Source organism: Erythrolamprus reginae, chromosome 1, assembly GCF_031021105.1.
Source record: "Erythrolamprus reginae isolate rEryReg1 chromosome 1, rEryReg1.hap1, whole genome shotgun sequence".
NCBI classification, from domain to species: domain Eukaryota; kingdom Metazoa; phylum Chordata; class Lepidosauria; order Squamata; family Dipsadidae; genus Erythrolamprus; species Erythrolamprus reginae.
In genome coordinates, this window is record NC_091950.1 from 311,852,847 (window position 1) to 311,871,772 (window position 18,926).

An 18,926-nucleotide genomic window follows, 5' to 3' on the forward strand; every position below is an offset into this window, starting at 1 on the left:
TTCCCGGTACTAAGCTTCGTGATGCCGCAGTTTTTCTTCTTCTTATCATTAATATATCTGAAGAAGGTTTTATCCCCCTTCTTTACAGATTTGGCAATTTCTTCCTCTTTTGAGGCTTTAGCAGCATATATTATCTGTTTCGCCTCCTTCTGTCTCATTTTATATACCTCCCTATCAGCTATACTTCCAGACCCTTTATACCTCCTATAGGCAGCCTTTTTTTCATTGACTATAGCCCTTACATCATTGCTAAACCATAGCGGTTTCTTCTTCCTTTTACCTTTAGTTATTTGTCTTACATACAGTCCAGTGGCTTTTAAGATGGCCTTTTTTAATACAGTCCACTGGATGCTCGCTCCTGCCATTTTATCCCTCCCCTTTAATTCATTATCTAAATATTCTCCCATTGCATTAAAATTTGTTTTTCTGAAATCCAATACTTTGGTTGCATTATAGAATTGCTCACAATGAGTTTTTACATCAAACCACAAACATAGATGGTCACTGCAACCTAAATTTTCTCCCACCTTGACATCTGAAACCCAATTCCCATTCGTAAAAACTAAATCTAGAATATTCTCCCCTCTAGTTGGTGTCTTAACCAGCTGTGCCAGAGCTGCTCCTGTAAAGGCCTCTACTATATTCTTACTTTTGCATGTAAGGGCACTGGGGATATTCCAGTCAACATCAGGCATGTTGAAATCACCCATAACCACAATATCTCCCTTTACTGCCATTTGGGTAATTTCATCCACCATCTTGTTGTCATATTCCTCGGATTGCCCTGGAGGCCTATAGATCACCCCAATTCTAATGACAGAACCTTCTTTATTTTGCATGCAAATCCAGAGAGTCTCTAGATCTTGACACGTATTTTGAATTAGTGTTGTTTTTAGACTTTCTTTAATATAAATGGCTACTCCACCTCCCCTTCTCTCTATTCTATCCTTCCTATACAGTGTATATCCTGGTATGGATATTTCCCATTCATTAGAATCCTTAAACCATGTCTCAGTTATGGCAACCAGGTCCAAATTATCTCTAGATATTATGGCCATTAATTCACAGAGCTTGTTGCTCAAGCTTCGAGCATTTGTGCACATTACCCGAAGAACATTATTTTCGTTATTAGTTTGCCCCTTATCATCAACAACTACATCTATATTATTTGCAGCTCCCTTTTCATAAGCTTCCAAAAACTGCTTCTATGTTTCTATGTTTCTATGTTTCTATCTCATGCCTGCACGTCCTCTCATGAGATTTCACTTCCTGAGCATGCGCAGGAGCAAACTTTCGCTGGGGCATGCATGCACGCACACCGCCAACAGAGCTACACATGCAGCTCCATTTTCACTACTGGTACGCAGTATGGCTCATACTGGTTAGCAAACAAATATTGTGGCACCTCTACTTAAGAATACCTCTACTTAAGAACATTTCTGTGTAAGAACTGGATGTTCAAAAAAAATTCGCCTCTTCTTAAGAACCATTTTCAACTTAAGAATCCGAGCCTGGAAAAATTTTCCAGGAAATTTGAGAGTGGCATGAAGGCCCGGCCAGTTTCCTTTCATCCCCCTGGGTTTCTCTCTCTGGTGCAATGTATGGAAGGCAGCCTTGCACCGCATGTATGGGAGATGCGTGCTCCTCCTCGCTGCCTCAGAGTCCCTCTTTTTTTTTTAAGCCTTAAAGTTTTGGATTTTTTTGATTCCCCTCACCTTCCTTCGGTAGCGACTGCTCTCCTCCTTTTCGTCTTCCTCCTCCTCCCACCCAAATTCTGAGCTTTTATTTCTTTCCTAATGGGTTTGCACGCATTATTTGCTTTTACATTGATTCCTATTGGAAAAATTGCTTCTACTTACAACCTTTTCTACTTAAGAACTTGGTCAGGGAACGAATTAAGTTAAGTAGAGGTACCATTGTATTGTGGAGTGGGTTGCCATTTCCTTTTCCAGTGGATCACGTTGTAAGAGCTCTCTGCTATGGCCTGTCAGTCTTGGGAGGCCCTGCACAGCATAGCTCATAGCTTCATTGAGCTATGCAAGCCCCTTTGCCATGACAAGGCAGTAATCCATGAAGGGGCTTTCTCTTTTATGGCACACCAAAGTCAACTAAATTTTGGTTGATGGAGGAACTCAATTCATGCCAAATATAAAAGTTCTTCATTTGCCTTATTGCTCAAGTCATCCATAGATAGATCTGTGGCTATATTTGCTGAAATGCATTCATAGAAAACATAGAAACATAGAAGATTAATGGCAGAAAAAGATCTCATGGTCCATCTAGTCTGCCCTTATACTATTTCCTGTATTTTATCTTAGGATAAAATTCAGAGGTGAGGCAATTCACAGAGGCTTTATTTTAGGATGGATATATGTTTATCCCAGGCATGTTTAAATTCAGTTACTGTGAATTTACCAACCACATCTGCTGGAAGTTTGTTTCAAGCATCTACTACTCTTTCAGTAAAATAATATTTTCTCACGTTGTTTCTGATCTTTCCCACAGCTAACCTCAGATTGCGCCCTCTTATTCTTGTGTTTACTTTCCCAGTTTAAAAAAAACTATTAAAAAGGCATTCACCCTGAATTGCACATGGTTTATTCCGACAGTGACTTTAAAGTTCTTCCATCTCATGTTTGAGACAGGAGAAAAGGCAATTTATTTTGAAAAGGGAGGAAGGGGGAGAAGAGATTGTTAGATTTTTAAAAATCTCACCTTTATTACTTTATAAGTAACTCAAGACAGTGAACAGACATTTTAATACATTTAGGGATTTTAGATAGCTATGTAATTTTAAATTTAATTGGATTAGTTTTATTGTAATTTACTGCTTTTTATATGTTGTAAGTGGCCCCGAGTCTTCGGAGAGGGGCGACATAGAAATCAAATCAAATCAATAAACAAACAAACAAATAATAAACAAACAAACAAACAAACAAACAAACAAACATCCCTCCTCCTATTTTCCCCACAACGATCCTGTGAGGAGGGTTGGCTGAGAAAGAATGACTGGCAACCTAGGAGTGCCAATGTTAAAGACTTCCGACATGCGCAATAAAAGAAGTGAAAAGTAGTAATGGTACAATCTCTGCATAGCATGCCCATTCAAGGATCAAATATAATTTTGCAAAATTATTGGCCTAGGAAAACAGTTGATGTAATTAAAATTGGGCAAAACATTAAATATAAGGAACATGTCAGAGGAAAAGAAAAACCTATCCAAGGTTGAAAATCTTGAGTATAAAGCTTTTTTTAAAACAAAAACCCCAAGATTTAGGAATTTAGGAATCAGTAAGTTGAACCAAACTATAGGGGGTGTCAGAACATGGCTTTGCCTACAACACCAAAATATCTAAAGTTGGCCTTGTATCTAAAGGGGCCTCCAAGAGTACAATACATTAACTTTGATTCTTAATATACTAGCTTCCCTTTAGATTTATCTTCCTATTTGTAAAGCCTAGACCACAAGGGAAAAAAAATGAAGTAAAACAGAGGGTCTCTCACATAGCTGGAACAAAATAGATGTAAACTTGCATTGGCTAGTCGCTGGACAGGAAGAAAGGTTCTAAAATGGCCATTTAGAGTTGAGTAGATTAGAATCTTGGATCACATCTCTCTCTCACACACAAACACACACAAACATCTCTCTCACACCTCTCTCTCTCTCTCTCTCTCTCTCTCACACACACACACATATACACAGTATCTCCAAAGTGCCCAAAGTTGTCTGTACAAGCTTTGTGTTGAGAAATGAGTGCTAGTTACCCCTTCCAAAATCAAACAAGTAATGATGATTCAGCAGTGGGTGGAGAATGAAATAAAGGTGACATCATGAGCTCATGTTCATCATAAATGATTAGTAATGTATCTTTGGGCCCATCGCAAACAGAATGCAATGTTAACTTTCTAGGCAATTCTATATTTGTTCGGGGAATTCAATCAAAATGTGTTCTGGTTCACCTAAGGCTCTAAAGTGTTTTTAGGAATTTAGACAAGATCGTTCTTAGTGATGCAGTTTTTACATTTTTTCTCCCTGTAAAATGACAAACATAATTGTAGTTGATCCCGTGCACTAGGGGAAATATTGCATGTATAATCTTTATCTAAATTGCTGTGGTCTATTGGCAGAGACCCATCTATAAAAGAGAACCAGTGTAACAACACTACCACCACCAGGACAATTGCAGTAAATTCAAATGATGCAGTATTATTTTTATTAGCCTTGGTGGTGTTCTTTTTTCTGGAGCAGGGGTCTCCAACCTTGGCAACTTTAAGACTTGTGGACTTCAACTCCCATAATTTCTCAGCCAGCTTAGCTTGGAGACCCCTGTTCTGGAGGATGTTTCACCCTAGGATTACTTCCTTTCAAAATGTTACACATAAGATATACTGTAACAATAAAACATAAACAGCAACACTTTTAAAGGTATCTTTATTTAGATGATATCATCCAAGTTTGGCTTTAGTTCATTTCCCCCCACCCCACCCCAAATCTTAAGTCTCAAGACTTCATACTGTAAATGCTGCTTTTCTATCAAACTGCTGTACAAAAAATGAAACATTTATACAGTAATTTAATAAGTTTAATTTATACAATTTCATTTGTTTTTTAGAAAAAGCAAAGAACCGATTAGCTGGCAAATCACAATTTTCTAAATTTAAGTTATCTCAAAATGGCACCCCAAAAAGCAATTTTAAAAACTTTTAATCTTGAGAAAATTAAACCGTATATAATTCTTCAGAAATCAAAAGGTTTAGTAGCTGGGTAGTTACAAGATGAGGAAAAGAGGATTAATGGCTTTATTTTTAAAAAAATGGATATAAGATCTGCTGTTCGTAGTGGCAGTTGATTGAAGTAGTTCAAGTATAATTCAAACTGTTATTGATTGCTCTACGCAAGATCTTCCCCTTTAATCTGAGGTCATGTAGACAGAGAGCCAGATGATCGGACTGTTTCACTCCCAGTTTAAAAGTTTCATCCACTCCTTGGGGACTCTGTGCCTCACAAATATACACAGGAATGTAAGATTTCAGATCCATGATTCAATCCACTCACAGAACTGCCACTGCCCCATTCAGTGGCAACTTAACTAACAAAGAGAGAAGTGCAAACTATGGGTATTTGCAGTAAATGTGCAGCTATACACATTAACTATGCCCATAGACTTCAACCTTCAACCACCTAAGGAGTGCATAAATTAAGGTGCAAACAACTAGTTTTAAGTGTGTCCCAAAGTCTCAACTGTAAAGTTGCACACCACAAATCTACATTGCCCAAGCTTTCTTGTTCAATGAGAATTGGTCAGGCTTGCAGTACCATGTTAATACACCAAAAATGTGGCAATAGAAAGAAAATGTTTTTAAGCAAAAGAAAAACAGCAGAACACATTTTGGAAAATGACAAGAGGCATTCTCTAAGAATCTATTAGGATTAAACTTGGCATGGTGTGAGCTAAATGGGCAGACTGTTCTATGATTAATGGAGTGAGTCAATGAACAATGATACATGACAGCTGAAAGACAGGACATATGACATTTCCATCAGAAGGACAGCCTTTGTAAAACGATAAAAGTTGCAGTTATATTGGTATTTTAAATTGGTGTTTGACAACTGACAGCCACACGCACAACTCCCTATCTAGCCTTTGATCCATGTGTAAAAGGTTGATCCACTTGGTCCAATGAGCTAAAATTATCCTTGTATGCAAGTAGTTTGGCCCAGAGGAGAAAAAAAATGCAAAAGAGGTACTATATAAAAACTTGCCTATCCCAAGGTTAAATATTGGTGAATTAGATATAAGTGATCACTTCAAATTAATCCTAATACAGAAGCCAAGAAAAAGCACTCTTGGATTAAAAATGCACCTTGTGATAAAGCAGAAATTATCAAGTTTGACATATCATTTACTGAACAGCTTTCACGATGGGACATGACCAGAAGCTTTTTGTGTAATTGATCCTATGACTTTGTTGTTGCCCATATAATTAGCCCAAGGACAGTTAATCCTACTACAAGTATAACAATGAGGATACATATTTTCTTCCGGGATTTACGCTGAATGAAGGAAAGAAAAAAAAAGATACTATTAGTTTAACTTTCCAAAGGTATAGAAACACACATTTGATCACATGCAACCATTCCCTTGCCCTCTCAAATGAGTGCTGCAATAAGTTGCTTTTGCCTGCTACAATATTGGGCTTTTATGCTCTTGATTCCCTCTATACAAATTTATTCACTAACATATGACATAGGGTACAGGGAGTCCTCAACTTATGACCACAATTGATTTCAAATTTTCTGTTGCTAAGCAAGACAGCCATTAAGTGAGGTTTGTCCCATTTTATGACCTTTCTTTCTGCAGTGGTCAAATGAATCACTGCAGTTGTTAAATTGTTAACAAGGTTGTGTTAAATGAATTTGGCTTCCCCACTGACCTTGCATGTAAACCCTGACACACACACACACACACACACACACAAAAGGTGTATTGCATGATCCCGGGACACTATATCCATCATAAATATGAACCAGTTGCGCAGCATCCAAATTTCGATCACATGACCATGGGGATGCTGCAATGGTTATAAGTGTGAAAAAAAATTGTAAGTCACTTTTTTCAGTAGTGCTGTAACTTTGAATGGTCACTAAGCAAACTGTTGTAAATAGATAGCAGTAGTAAAACTATATAAAAGGTGCACATAATATTATGGTGCCAGTATGATGGAAATATGTAGTTGATTTTGTAAGCCAGAGGCCAAAAAGAGGTGAAGAAATATGATAGGTACCAGATTGTTATACCAGAGAATGTTATCTGTAGAAGAGAATTTTTGTAGCTCAGGGTTGAACCAAGAGGTCTTTAGTGCTCATTGAACTTGGTTATTTTAATGCAGACATATTACTGATTATGTTACCTAGTTTGATAATGAAACCTCTGTAAGACAAATACCAAAGTCAGACAGTACCAAAGACCCTATAGAACTTTATCTAAATGAAAGAGCAGTAAGCAGGGATGTAGTAGCATCTCTCTCTCTCCCTCACTGTGTCACATGTTCACTTAGCAACTATTTCATTTAATCTCTGTCATCAGAACCAATTGCAGTTACTAAATGAGGATTATATTTTGCTTATGGTAATCTTTACCTGGTACTCCGATGCTCTTGACAACTGCTGGTTTGCTTGCTGAACATGGACTTCAGCTGTTTCTACATTAGCTTCTATGCTATCTTTGAGAAAGGAGAGAGGAAAAAACATTACAATTTGTTTTCTACAGTTGACATGCATGCAGAAACATCTTGCTCTGAGACTTTATATTTTTAGATCCGTTTTGCTTTGGAGATAAATCCTAAGAACAATTATTTGAAAAAAAATATTAAATTAAAAAGTAAGGACAATGGTACATGTTTCAATACAGGTATTGTTATTATTATTAGCATATGGTGTTGTTACATCAGCCAGGAAACTACAGTGCAATTGCAGAGTAGTAGCTTGGTTGCCAAAGCACTGAATCTATTGTAAGAAATGCTCACACACTTCCCATAGTGCGCCACAAGAGGGCGAGTTGGCTTTGCACCAGAAGAAAAATAAGCGCTCTTCCTGTAGTGTTCATCCAAGGCCCCTTCTCTCTCTGGAATTCCCTGGTTGTGCCTCAACCAGGAAGGTTCAGAGGGTAGGAATCTGACTGCCTGCATGGAGTACCAGCTCGACCCCTCCACCAAAGTGGTACCTGTTTTATCTATTCACATAGAACGTGCTTTTAAACATTTAGGTGGACAGAAGCTGAGGTGACTGTTGTTAGACCTCAAACCTCTGGAGCAAAAACCATCTCCAGCATCATTAAGCCACTGAGCCATCACATCTCTTCCAATACAGGTAGTCCTGGACTTACAACCATTTGCTAACAGTATTCAAAGTTATGACAACACTGATCAAAGTGACTTATGATCAGTCCTTGCACTTATAACCGTTGTTATTTATTTATTTATTTATTATTTATTTATTATTTATTTATTATTTATTTATTTATTTATTTATTTATTTATTTATTTATTTGATTTGATTTGATTTGATTTGATTTGTATGCCTCCCCTCTCCAAGGACTCAGGGGCGGATTCCAATTCCTGCCGCTACCGGTGAGCTGTGCATTCAGGTTTGCTTTGCCTATATGCATGCGCATCACAATGTATTTTTGCTTCTATGCATGCACAGGAAGCCAAATCTCATGAGGGGATTCGTGTACAAGAGAGATTTCAGCAATTTCTTTTGCTTCTGTACATGCGCAGAAGCAAAAAATTGACAAAATCTCTCTTGTGCGCATCCCCTGAGATATTGGTCCCTGCACATGCGCAGGAGCAAAAACATGCTGGGACACACACACGCGCTACCAGTGCACTGTTCTTATCTGTATCGGTAGCAACTCGCTACTGGTTGTAATGTTTCCTGCACCCCCATGGTCAAAATTTGGGAACTAAGTATGTATGATGGTTGCAATCAAGATGTCCTGCAGTCATGTGATCACCTTCCCAGCTGGCTATTGATAAGTCAAGTCAATGGGCTTAGCTGGATTTGTTTAAGGACTGCATCATTCACTCAACCAATGCAGTAATTCACTTAACAACCATGGCTAAAAGGCACAATTCACTTAGCAACTGCCTTAGCAATAGGAATTTGGCCAACTGTGGTCATAAGTCGAGGAGTACTTGTGCCTGATGCAGCAGGAAATGCCAATAACAGTATCCTGATACCAGGGAAACGTGCTTTCTGTCTCGAACAATAAGAGCCAAGACAGAGAAAGAGACTAAACACTTCAAAAGGGGAGAAGCTATGTTGAATACATGTAAATTAAGGGGTGGAGGAAAGAAAAAGAATCCATAAATGACAGGCATTTTAGTAGAAGCCATTGTTGTTTTTGTTTTTAATCACAGTTTCCAATATGCTGTAATTCTTTTTATTAAGGATCTCACTTCCTGTATAATAATCACAACTATTTCTTTAAAATGAGCAATATATAAACCATGTAATGAAAGAGACTTTTAAAAAGTCATTGCTCATATATTTGGTGCATGATATTATTTTTTTAAAACTTCTAATTAAACTTGGAATACTTTTATGTATTCTGCTATGCATCCTTGTCATTTTAATTCTCTGATCTGAACTCTCTATAGAGTAAAACCAGAAAAATTCTAGGGAGCAATTTAATAAATTCTAGCTCTTGAATATTCTTGTTCCCAAAGAAAGGGAGCACCTGCTGTTACATGAAGGTACCGGCATGACAGATGATATTATACTGAAATTGAACAAGGCATTCCCTAATCAATTGCCCCTCCCATGTAATTTGAGCTAAAACTCTCATCCTAGCTATATAATATGTTCAAGAACCATGAGGCAACTAAGCTTTTTAAATCAACCTTGCTTCAGATCCTGGTGTACCAAATATTCTCTTAAGCAGTTCTTAACCTGTGGGTGGTGATAGCTTTGGAGGTCAAACGCCCCTTTCACAGAGGTCACCTAAGACTATCGGAAAACACTTTAAAAAAATTATTATTAGAGTTGGAAGGGACCTTGCAGGTCATCTGCTGGAGCAGGAGACCCTATTTGGTGAACAAGGCCACAGTTCTAAAGAAATAAGAAGAAAAGTTGGTGGCAACTTGTTGGTATGTCTCGGTGCAGCTAGGTTGCGAGACCTTTGATATATCCAAAGTTTAAGGAAGAGTGTGGATGTGTGGTACAGCCAGTAACGACACAGATTTAGTATGCTAAACAAGTATTATTTACATATATATATACATATCTACACGCAAAAAGCAGAAATAATCAACAAACTGCACAAAGCAGCACGAAGCAGAAAAATACTCCCCCCCTCAAGGAAAAAGGCAAAAAAGCAAATGAGCTATCCAATGTCATCAACAGGAGAGAGTGCTGGCGCCCTCTTATGGCGAGCCAGCCAAAATCCTTAAAGAGATATTACAACTGTAACAAATGCAAACTACAATTGGTAGTTTAACATACATGGCAACCACAAATACCATTATGTACCATGTACTAACACAACTTAACCAAAGGTAGCATTTCTAAGTTTTTGAAGATGTCACTACAAAATCATACTGGTAAAGGCAGGAAACAGTGTACAACAAGAAGTGATAATAGGAGAATTAAGAGACTGTGCCTATCAACAACAACAACAACAACAACAACAACAACAACAACAACAACAACAACAGAGTTGGAAGGGACCTTGGAGGTCTTCTAGTTTAACCCCCTGCTTAGGCAGGAAACCCTACACTACTTCAGACAGACAGTTATCCAACATCTGCTTAAAAACTTCCAGTGTTGGGGCATTCACAACTTCTGGAGGCAAGCTGTTCCACTGATCAACTGCTCTGACTGTCAGGAAATTTCTCCTTAGTTCTAAGTTACTTTTATCTTTGTTTAGTTTCCACCCATAGCTTCTTGTTCTACCCTCAGGTGCTTTGGAGAATAGGTTGACTCCTTCTTCTTTGTGGCAACCCTTGAGATATTGGAAACATATTTCTGATGGTCTTAGGAACCGAGGCATCGCTCCTCTGCCTCCAGGAGGGTTCACGCCCATGCAAATAGAGTACTGCAAAAAAAAATCTGTACCATGGAAACCTCCAAGCATGCACAGAAGCCAAATTTCTGGCACTGCACATGTGTTGTCATCTTATTTTTGGCTCTCTTTTTTTGGTAATTTGTTTCTTTAAAATTTGGCATTGCACATGCATGCACATGGAAAGCACATGTGTGCCTATGATGCACGGCCGCACAGCACAGAAGGAAGCAAGTAAGTTAGAATCCATCCCTGAGTTTCCTAATAATTTTATTATTTTATGGTTGGAGGTCACCACAACACGAGGAACTGTATTAAAGGGTCACAACATTAGGAAGGTTGAGACCCACTTAATGCAAGTCTTTTCCCAATTAAGTCTAGATTTTCCTCAATTGCTACATATATATTTGTAAAAGCTAATACAATATAACTAGCATGCAAAACGTGGCAAAAAAAGAGCAAAATCTCAAAAGGTTGACCTTTGCTTACCTATCACATCTCCTTGTTCATGAATCATCATCCCCAAATCTTTAAATATTTCATTTATGTCAAGAATGTCTGACTACGAAGAAAGAAACTGTATTAAAACAATGTTCAGCACCAAACAATGCAATCACAGGAATAAACCGCAAGCAAATTAGAATAGAAAGAAGGGAGAAAAGGAAACAAGATGGAAGACGGAGATGTTTTGGTGAGACAGCTAGTTTGGAAGCAATTTTCAATTTGGGATATGGCATGTTTGAGAAAAGTAGAAAAACCACCCCTGGAGAATGTAAATTTGAAGGGTAGGGGGAAAATTATAAATGGGTTGCTCATTGAGATTATATATAAATAAGAGTGAAATGTGTGTTTGCGTGTGTATGTATGTGTGTGTGTGTGTGTGTGTGTGAGAGAGAGAGAGAGAGTGAGAGAGAGAGAGAGAGAGAGAGAGAGAGCTGTATCAATATCACAGGCATAAGCAGCCTTTGTACATTGGTATGCATATTGTTTAATTAAAAGCAAAAATTGAATGACAAAAATCACAAAGTACAAAGTAGAATAAACGTGTTTCAAATGCTGAATATAAGCATCAGTATGGTTATGTTCATTTCCTACCTTTTTAAAAATATAATTTTAATTTTTCCAATAAAATGATTTATAAATCACAGACATCCTGAGTAACACTACAAAACATAGAAGAATTCTGAAGCAATTATTCATTTCTTGTTTATATCATACAACAATAACGGGGACAGAAGTATCTAGTACCTCTGGTTCCAAAGCCTTAATTAAATTCAAAGACTCTGGATTTTACTATTGGATGTACTTTTGTCTTAGCAAATTCTCTGCTGAATGTGTGGATTATGCTTAGGGTATTCTATAGAAGTATTTACCCCAAAACTGGAGAAATTCATTTGTTTTAGGAGTCAGACTCTAACTTCTAATGGGAATTGACATCCTAGCAGATTTTCAAGATCATGAAAGACCATTTTAATGGCATTTGATATCCAGAAAGAAAGCAAACTTTAAGCTCTTGTAAAGTAGGGAATGCTATGTGATGTCCTGAGTAATGGTGCATTTATTAATTATAAGGAACAAATAACTTAAAGGTCAATATGTTCCATCTCGAGCTCTTTTAGTTCATGGACATAATATAAATAAATAACATCTTGTTCTTGATCTCACCAGCCAGTGCTCACCTCCAGCTGCCTAATGGCCGATTCTCTCTCTTCAATGAGCCGAAGGTCATCTTCTGTGATTTCTTCATCTAGTACTTGGGTCTGAGGTTGGCTTTGGGTTAAAAATAAACAGAACACATTATGCCTCACACATACATAGAACATATATATCGTGTTTTTCAGAGTATAAGAGGCACCTTTTCCCCCTTAAAAGAGGCTAAAAATTTGGGTGCATCCTTTACTCTGAATGTAGCTTTTTTGAAGCTCCCAGCCCTAACCAAGTGTTAACAATCTTCCCAGCTCTTCCTGGCTTGTTTTCATTGCTACTCCCTCCGAAGAAGGTTTTTTTCCAGCCCTAAGACTTTGCAGACTTGTTTTCATTGCTACTCCCTCCAAAAAAGATTTTTTTCAGCCCTAACCAGGGGATAAAATAATGTGCTGAAGCTGACCAGACTAAGTACCCTAGCCAGATGAATACCTGGTAGGTAGATTCCCCCCCCCTATCTTTCTTCCCCAAAATTAAGGGGTGTCTCTACTCTATTAAAAGTGATGCACCATAAATTCAGAGATCTGTAACCTCAAAGTACTGTAAGTACTAGGTGTAAGCAATCCTCCCAATATTCTTACATATTAAGAATCCAATCCTTCAATCTTTCATGAAAGAAGTCCAGTGTCCTTTTCTACTAAAATTAAATACAGGGCTTTTTTTCCCATACTTTAATTTTTTAAAAGTACAATGATTTTATCATTTTTCTTACCTATCCCAAGACACAAGGGTTCCTTCTTTGTAACTTTCTTCTGGGGCACCACCCTGTCAAGTGATATAAAAATAACAAGTTACAGCTTTGGAAGGGGAGTTGAATGTACTTCAATGCTCACCAGCAAGAGTTCAGCACTTAATCAGTGAAAATAGTCAACACAGTGTTAACTATTCCATTCAGATGTCTGTAAATCCCACACATAAAAATATGGCTGAGAATTTTCCCTTTTGGCCCACCAGATCTGATTTGGGGTGGCATGATTCCAGGACACAAAAAAAAATCTCTTAAGTTGTTATTTCCTCTTGTCTCAAACTATTTATCTAATGTATAATTTATTGCAATTGCAGAAAATCTGGTATTTGACCAACTGTTATTGAATTTCCTAAATGGACATTAGTAACGGATTGCACAGAAATGATATTAATACCGTAATTCATTCTAAAACACACACTGAAACAAGAAAATAAATGGTAGCATCTATTCTACTTCTTTCATTATTTTCCAGAATTAGTGAAAGAATAGAATAGAATAGAATAGAATAATAGAATAACTGTTGCAGTGATCAGACAAAAGTATAGGGAAACATTTAAACCCTGTACAGTCTGGGGAAGAAGGTATTGTGCCTTAAGAATATAACGTGCTACTTATTTAATTTATACCATCATGACCATGAAAGCATCTCTTGTTTGTACATATTTTGCAATTGATAGTTGTGAATATAATGTTCTTGTATATAAAGACAATCTCTTTCTGAAAAAAATAGAATGGAATGGAATAGAATACAACAGAATAGAATTCTTTATTGGCCAAGTATGATTGGACGCTCAAGGAATTTGTCTTTGGAGCATATGCTCTCAGTGTACATAAAAGAAAGTGTGGATTAATTAATTATACTTACTGATACCCTAGAACTGGCTCGAACTCTTGCTACAAATTCTCTCTCCTTCTCAGCAGCTTGTCTTTGGACCCGCTGGAAATTTGTAAGCGCTGTGGTAAACTCATTCACTAGTCGATCCTTCTGAATTCTTCTCTGTCGCTAAAAAAAAGGAAGCCAAGCAAATACATTAAAATAATTTCACTGCAAACCAGTTCTTTAACTTATCTGAAGTTTGGAGAATTTTCATTTTATACATGTTTTAGTATTAGAATTTGACAGGTATACACATATAGATTGGGTTCACAGATCATACGATACCATTATGTAATGTAATGTGTGAATCCAGCAAAGAATTTTCCTATTGGAATGTTTCATTCCAATGGAAATCAAACCCTTTTTTAAAATGAATGTCAAACTGGTAAAAATGCAGCCACTATGACTACAATATATTCTGCAATCATCTTCCCCCAATTATTTTTATGTAATTTTATGAAGTATATGATTTTAAAAAAGTATATGCATGTAAAAGTAATATATATATTATATGTGTATGTATGTGTGTGTTCATGCGTAAAACACATTTTTGCTGAATATATTTCAGTTTCTTTTGACTCCTATCTCTATCTATCTATCTATCTATCTATCTATCTATCTATCTATCTATCTATCTATCTATCTATTCATTTAGATGGTCGCCAATTTCAACAAGTGACTTCGGGTGGTTAACAAAATTGAATTAAAGGAAAAATAATTACAAACATTATAAAAGTTAAAACAAAAGCAGCCAAGAAGAACAAAACCCAAATCATTAATTTTTTTAATCTATTTGCAATTCTTTTTAATGTTGCAGAAAAAATGTGTTCACTTTCATGCACATTCCAACACACACATTTTCTTCCATTCTTTTTCGAGACTTTTGAAAAATCTAGAATAATGGGGATATGTGGATATAACTATATTTCAGGGAATATAGAGAAGTGGAGATGAAGTTCACATTAAAATGCAAGTAAAATAATTTCTTCACCATCGTTATGACAAGGTAGAGTGGTGCAGTAGCCTACAGGTGGTGTTACTGCCTCATGGTCAGGAGGCTGTGTGGTCGATCCTAAGTAGAGACAGATATTTCTCTCTCTGGGCACACTGAGAATATATCTGCTGATCAAAACTCTGCATTGGGGACAGGGAGGGCATCCGGCCATTAAAACACCCTGCTAGCCCCATTCAGTTCCCCAGACTCCACCCTGCAAGAGGTTACTGGGTCGTTAAATGATGATGGTGATGATTTATAACAAGGTCAACTATTATTATAGTATCCCTGGATGTTAATAAGTATAGTATAATTATTTAGTATAAGTATGTTTTGACATTTAAATGGACATGGGTACAGCTATTAAGGGCTGCCAAACCAGTTCAAATAGACATCTATTTTGGGTAATTGTGACTCAACTTACCCAAAGGTATCCATATTCTGGTAGCTCCTATCCCAAACTACTTAGAATATTTATTAATCACATGTATATCCTGCCTTTTCTTTAGGTGTCAAACTAGTAGCCCATGCGTCACATGGAGGCCAGGTTCACACTAGTTCCCCGAAGGGGAAAAATTCATGATATATCACATGACGGCAAGTTTGTCACCCATGTTTTAAAAGTTCAAGGTGATGAATGTGGAGATTGCATCTAATTGCTGCATCTGGGGGAAACATGGGCAGATAACTAATTAAAGTTATCAATAAGAGGATTGACAAGTACATAGTAGATAATTCAACCTGGGTTTCTTTGGTTCTAGTCCTTCTACCGTACATACTACATCTGGCAGATAGGTAAATAGGAATGCAAAAAATATATAAGAAGTCAGAGTCTCATTGATTTTGGAAGTACAATGGGTGGGATTGTACAAGAAGGACCTTTTCAGTGGTAGCCTCTTCTATCAACAGCCACCATGTTGCTTTTCTGAAAAATCCAAAAATATGGTTTTTCAGGGGGTTTGGGGACCATGAATGGAGAAGGGATCAATTAATTATTTAATTGTATTGCTGCTGCCATGGGCTATGGGTGAGGGTTATAGGGAGCTGGCACAATGGTTAGAATGCAGAATTGCAGAATGATTCTGCTCATTGCTAGGAGTTTGATCCTGACTGGCTCAAGGTTAACTGAAGCCTCCCAGCCTTCTGGGATCAATAAAATAAAGACTCAGAATGTTGGTAGCAATATGCGGATTCTGTAAAACTATTTATAGAGGGCTCTAAAGCACTGGGGCATGATATATAAGTCTAAGTGCTGTTGCTATTATAGGTTTTTATGTTCTGGATTTTTATATGTTGTAAGCTGCCTTATAATATAAGTGGCCATATAAATTTGTTTTAACTAACCAATTAATTAATTAATTAAACACACTTCACCGATATGCTGAACATCTGTTTTTAACACATGTATGTGGGATGGTCTTAAATGGAAAAGTTTGAATAATCTAACTTCTGCTTTCTCAAAAGCACAGGAGGCTATTTACAGCCCAAACCAAATGAAACCAAATGTTAATGCTATATGTCTTTTACATAAACATCCCCCAAGAGAATAGTTATCAGGAGGGATGTGCAAACATTTCCACCACCTGTTTTCACCTCAGAATAATACAGCCACATTTCAAGGGGTTAAATCCAATCTCACTTTTTTTTTTATGTGAAGATTTGTTAAAATTCTTTTCCCCAGCCTAGTCAAAGCAATAGTTGGCAATTACTATTAATTTAGAAAAGGCAGCATGAGGTGGAAGCGAATATGTAGAAGAAAGCAATGGGTTAAACTTTTTTTTTTAACCAAGAGTAAGTGAAACTACTTATACAACAGTATTTGCAAAGTAAATTATTGCTGTTTTGAAAAGATTCTATGCTATAGGGCAGGGGTCTCCACCCTTGGTCACTTTAAGACTTGTGGACTTCAACTTCCAGAATTCCTCAGCCAGCTTTGCTTTTTCAACCTTACCCCATTCCTAAAAGGTCTGTAAGGGGCATGCATTCTGTCTACTGTCCCTGTCTTACTGTCCTAATGTCCAAATCTACCTGTTCCTATTTTGCTTTTGTTTATGTTCATACCAATACCTGCTGTCTTGTACGTTTTGAATGAATGAATGAATGAATGAATGAAAAAATAAATAAATATCTCATGTTTAACACACATCCTGCGCAGTACTCGTCAAAAAAAGGGGCAACTTTGGGAAGGAGCTATTCTGGACCTTTTTAATTCACCAAAAAAAGCCACCTAGTCCACATTTACAGGTTATGATATTAAGGTAGTTCTAAATATTTGTTATAGTGTTATTATTAGACTGTTATGTTGCAAATGTTGTTGGTTTTTTGTAACCATTGACATTCACAAAATTGCATATTCCAAATAAAACATGTTTGCTCCAGATTCAGCTAAGTGTGTTTTAGATGCCAACTCGGGATACTCTCTGCAATTCAGGGCATATTTTAAGCTCAATAAGATCAATATGATGAATGCACAATTTTACAGTTTGTTTATACAATGATTACAATCAGCATGTCAATTTATAATCAAAGCAGTTCAGAAATATCTAGCTTCTTAATTATGACAAATATACCAACTTTTTAAAATATGTTTTGCTAGAATCAATGCTTCCAAGTACATACCACATACTTAAAGAATAACAACTTTATAATGAACTGTTTATACAAATACTACAGTCATATACCTGTTCACTTATTGAAGGCAAAAATCCAAATTCCTTTATGTATTTGTCTGTCTCTTTGGCAAGTTGGTTTGTATATTGCTGCTTTTGTTGCCTAAAACAGAAAGTTACAGGTGAGTTGCTGAGTTATTTTACAAACATTACTATATCAACTGTCTTTAAGATAAATCTTTGGAAAATAGATATTACTGAATATATTTAAAATAACTCCTGGCTTTATTTCATGCACAAATAAAGAACAGAGAGCTGAATGGTGCTAGAGTAGATTACACTTCATAAAGTAAATTTTTACTTCATAAAGTAAATTGATCAAAATTGCTGACATGAACTCCACAAATCAAATTTAGTATTTATACACAGAGAGACTCACAAACTCTTCATTTGGAGTTTGTTGCAGCTTGACTGTAACTTCAATGATAAATGTTGAAGGTACCAAACATGTAGTTCAAACTTTCTGAATCAATTTGATGGCTTTTATTAGCTCAATAGTGGGGTCGCCCCCCATCTGGGTGTTTGGCAATGCCAACAATATACTTGATGTATTAACATGTCAATATGTTCGCTCCCTCTCTTTCATTTGTTCTCAAATGTTTTCAAGATGCCTTTGATAAGCTCCCAGCACTTATTGAGAAGTTATCTACAATGCAACCCAATGAAAGGTCATCTCATGAAGCACTTACAGCTGCTGTCGAAATTCATGTGTGTCTTGTGGGGTTCCAAGTTGATTCAGTACTCTTTGTATTTCTGCAGCTGTTTGGGAATGGAAGAGGAAGAGATTTTTTAAATGATACAGTTCCACCCCAATGTCATGCATCCCTAATTGAAACTTCAGAAATATATACTAGTTAACAGAGTTGGGGGAAATCCAATTCAACACAACTATTGTGATACACGTGCACATACCATAGATCAGTGTTTTTCAACCAGTGTGCCGGGGCACACTAGTGTGCCGCGAGACATGGTCAGGTGTGCCGTGAAGCTCAGAGAAAGAAAACAAGAGAGAGAGAGAGAAAGAAAGAGAGAGAAAGAGAAAGCAAACAAGAGAGAAAGCAAGCAAGAGAGAGAAAGAAAGAGAGAGAGAAAGAGAACAAGAGAGAGAGCAAGAGAAAGAAAGAAAGAAAGAGAGAGAGAGAGAGAGAGAGAAAGAGAGGGAGGGAAGGTGGGAGAGAGAAAGACATAGAGGGAGGGATGGGGGGAGAGAGAAAGAGAGCAAAAAAGAGGAAAGAAGGAAGAGAGAAAGAAAGAGGGATGGAGAGAGAAAAAAAAGAGGAAGGGAGAGAAAGAGGGAGAGAGAAATAGAGTGAAAGGGAGGAAGAGAGAATTTTTTTGTCCAATATTTTTTTAGCCGCCTCCCCCCCCC

The 18,926-nt window shown here is 37.0% G+C and overlaps 1 protein-coding gene across 2 annotated transcripts in view; it reads right to left on the reverse strand.

Moving 5' to 3' along the window:
• Positions 1 to 4,415: 4,415 nt before the first annotated feature.
• The window catches only part of STX7 (syntaxin 7), a 37,416-nt gene continuing 22,905 nt past the window's right edge, over positions 4,416 to 18,926 (reverse strand). For both annotated transcript variants that reach the window (XM_070733534.1, XM_070733535.1), the window contains exons 3-10: positions 18,247 to 18,316; positions 17,570 to 17,660; positions 13,883 to 14,020; positions 12,982 to 13,034; positions 12,245 to 12,335; positions 11,055 to 11,127; positions 7,142 to 7,224; positions 4,416 to 6,055 (exon numbers count right to left, since the gene is read on the reverse strand). In XM_070733534.1, coding sequence (XP_070589635.1) covers positions 5,960 to 6,055; positions 7,142 to 7,224; positions 11,055 to 11,127; positions 12,245 to 12,335; positions 12,982 to 13,034; positions 13,883 to 14,020; positions 17,570 to 17,660; positions 18,247 to 18,316 — 695 coding nt within the window. In that variant the 3' untranslated portion in view covers positions 4,416 to 5,959. The remainder of the gene's footprint in view (positions 6,056 to 7,141; positions 7,225 to 11,054; positions 11,128 to 12,244; positions 12,336 to 12,981; positions 13,035 to 13,882; positions 14,021 to 17,569; positions 17,661 to 18,246; positions 18,317 to 18,926) is intronic.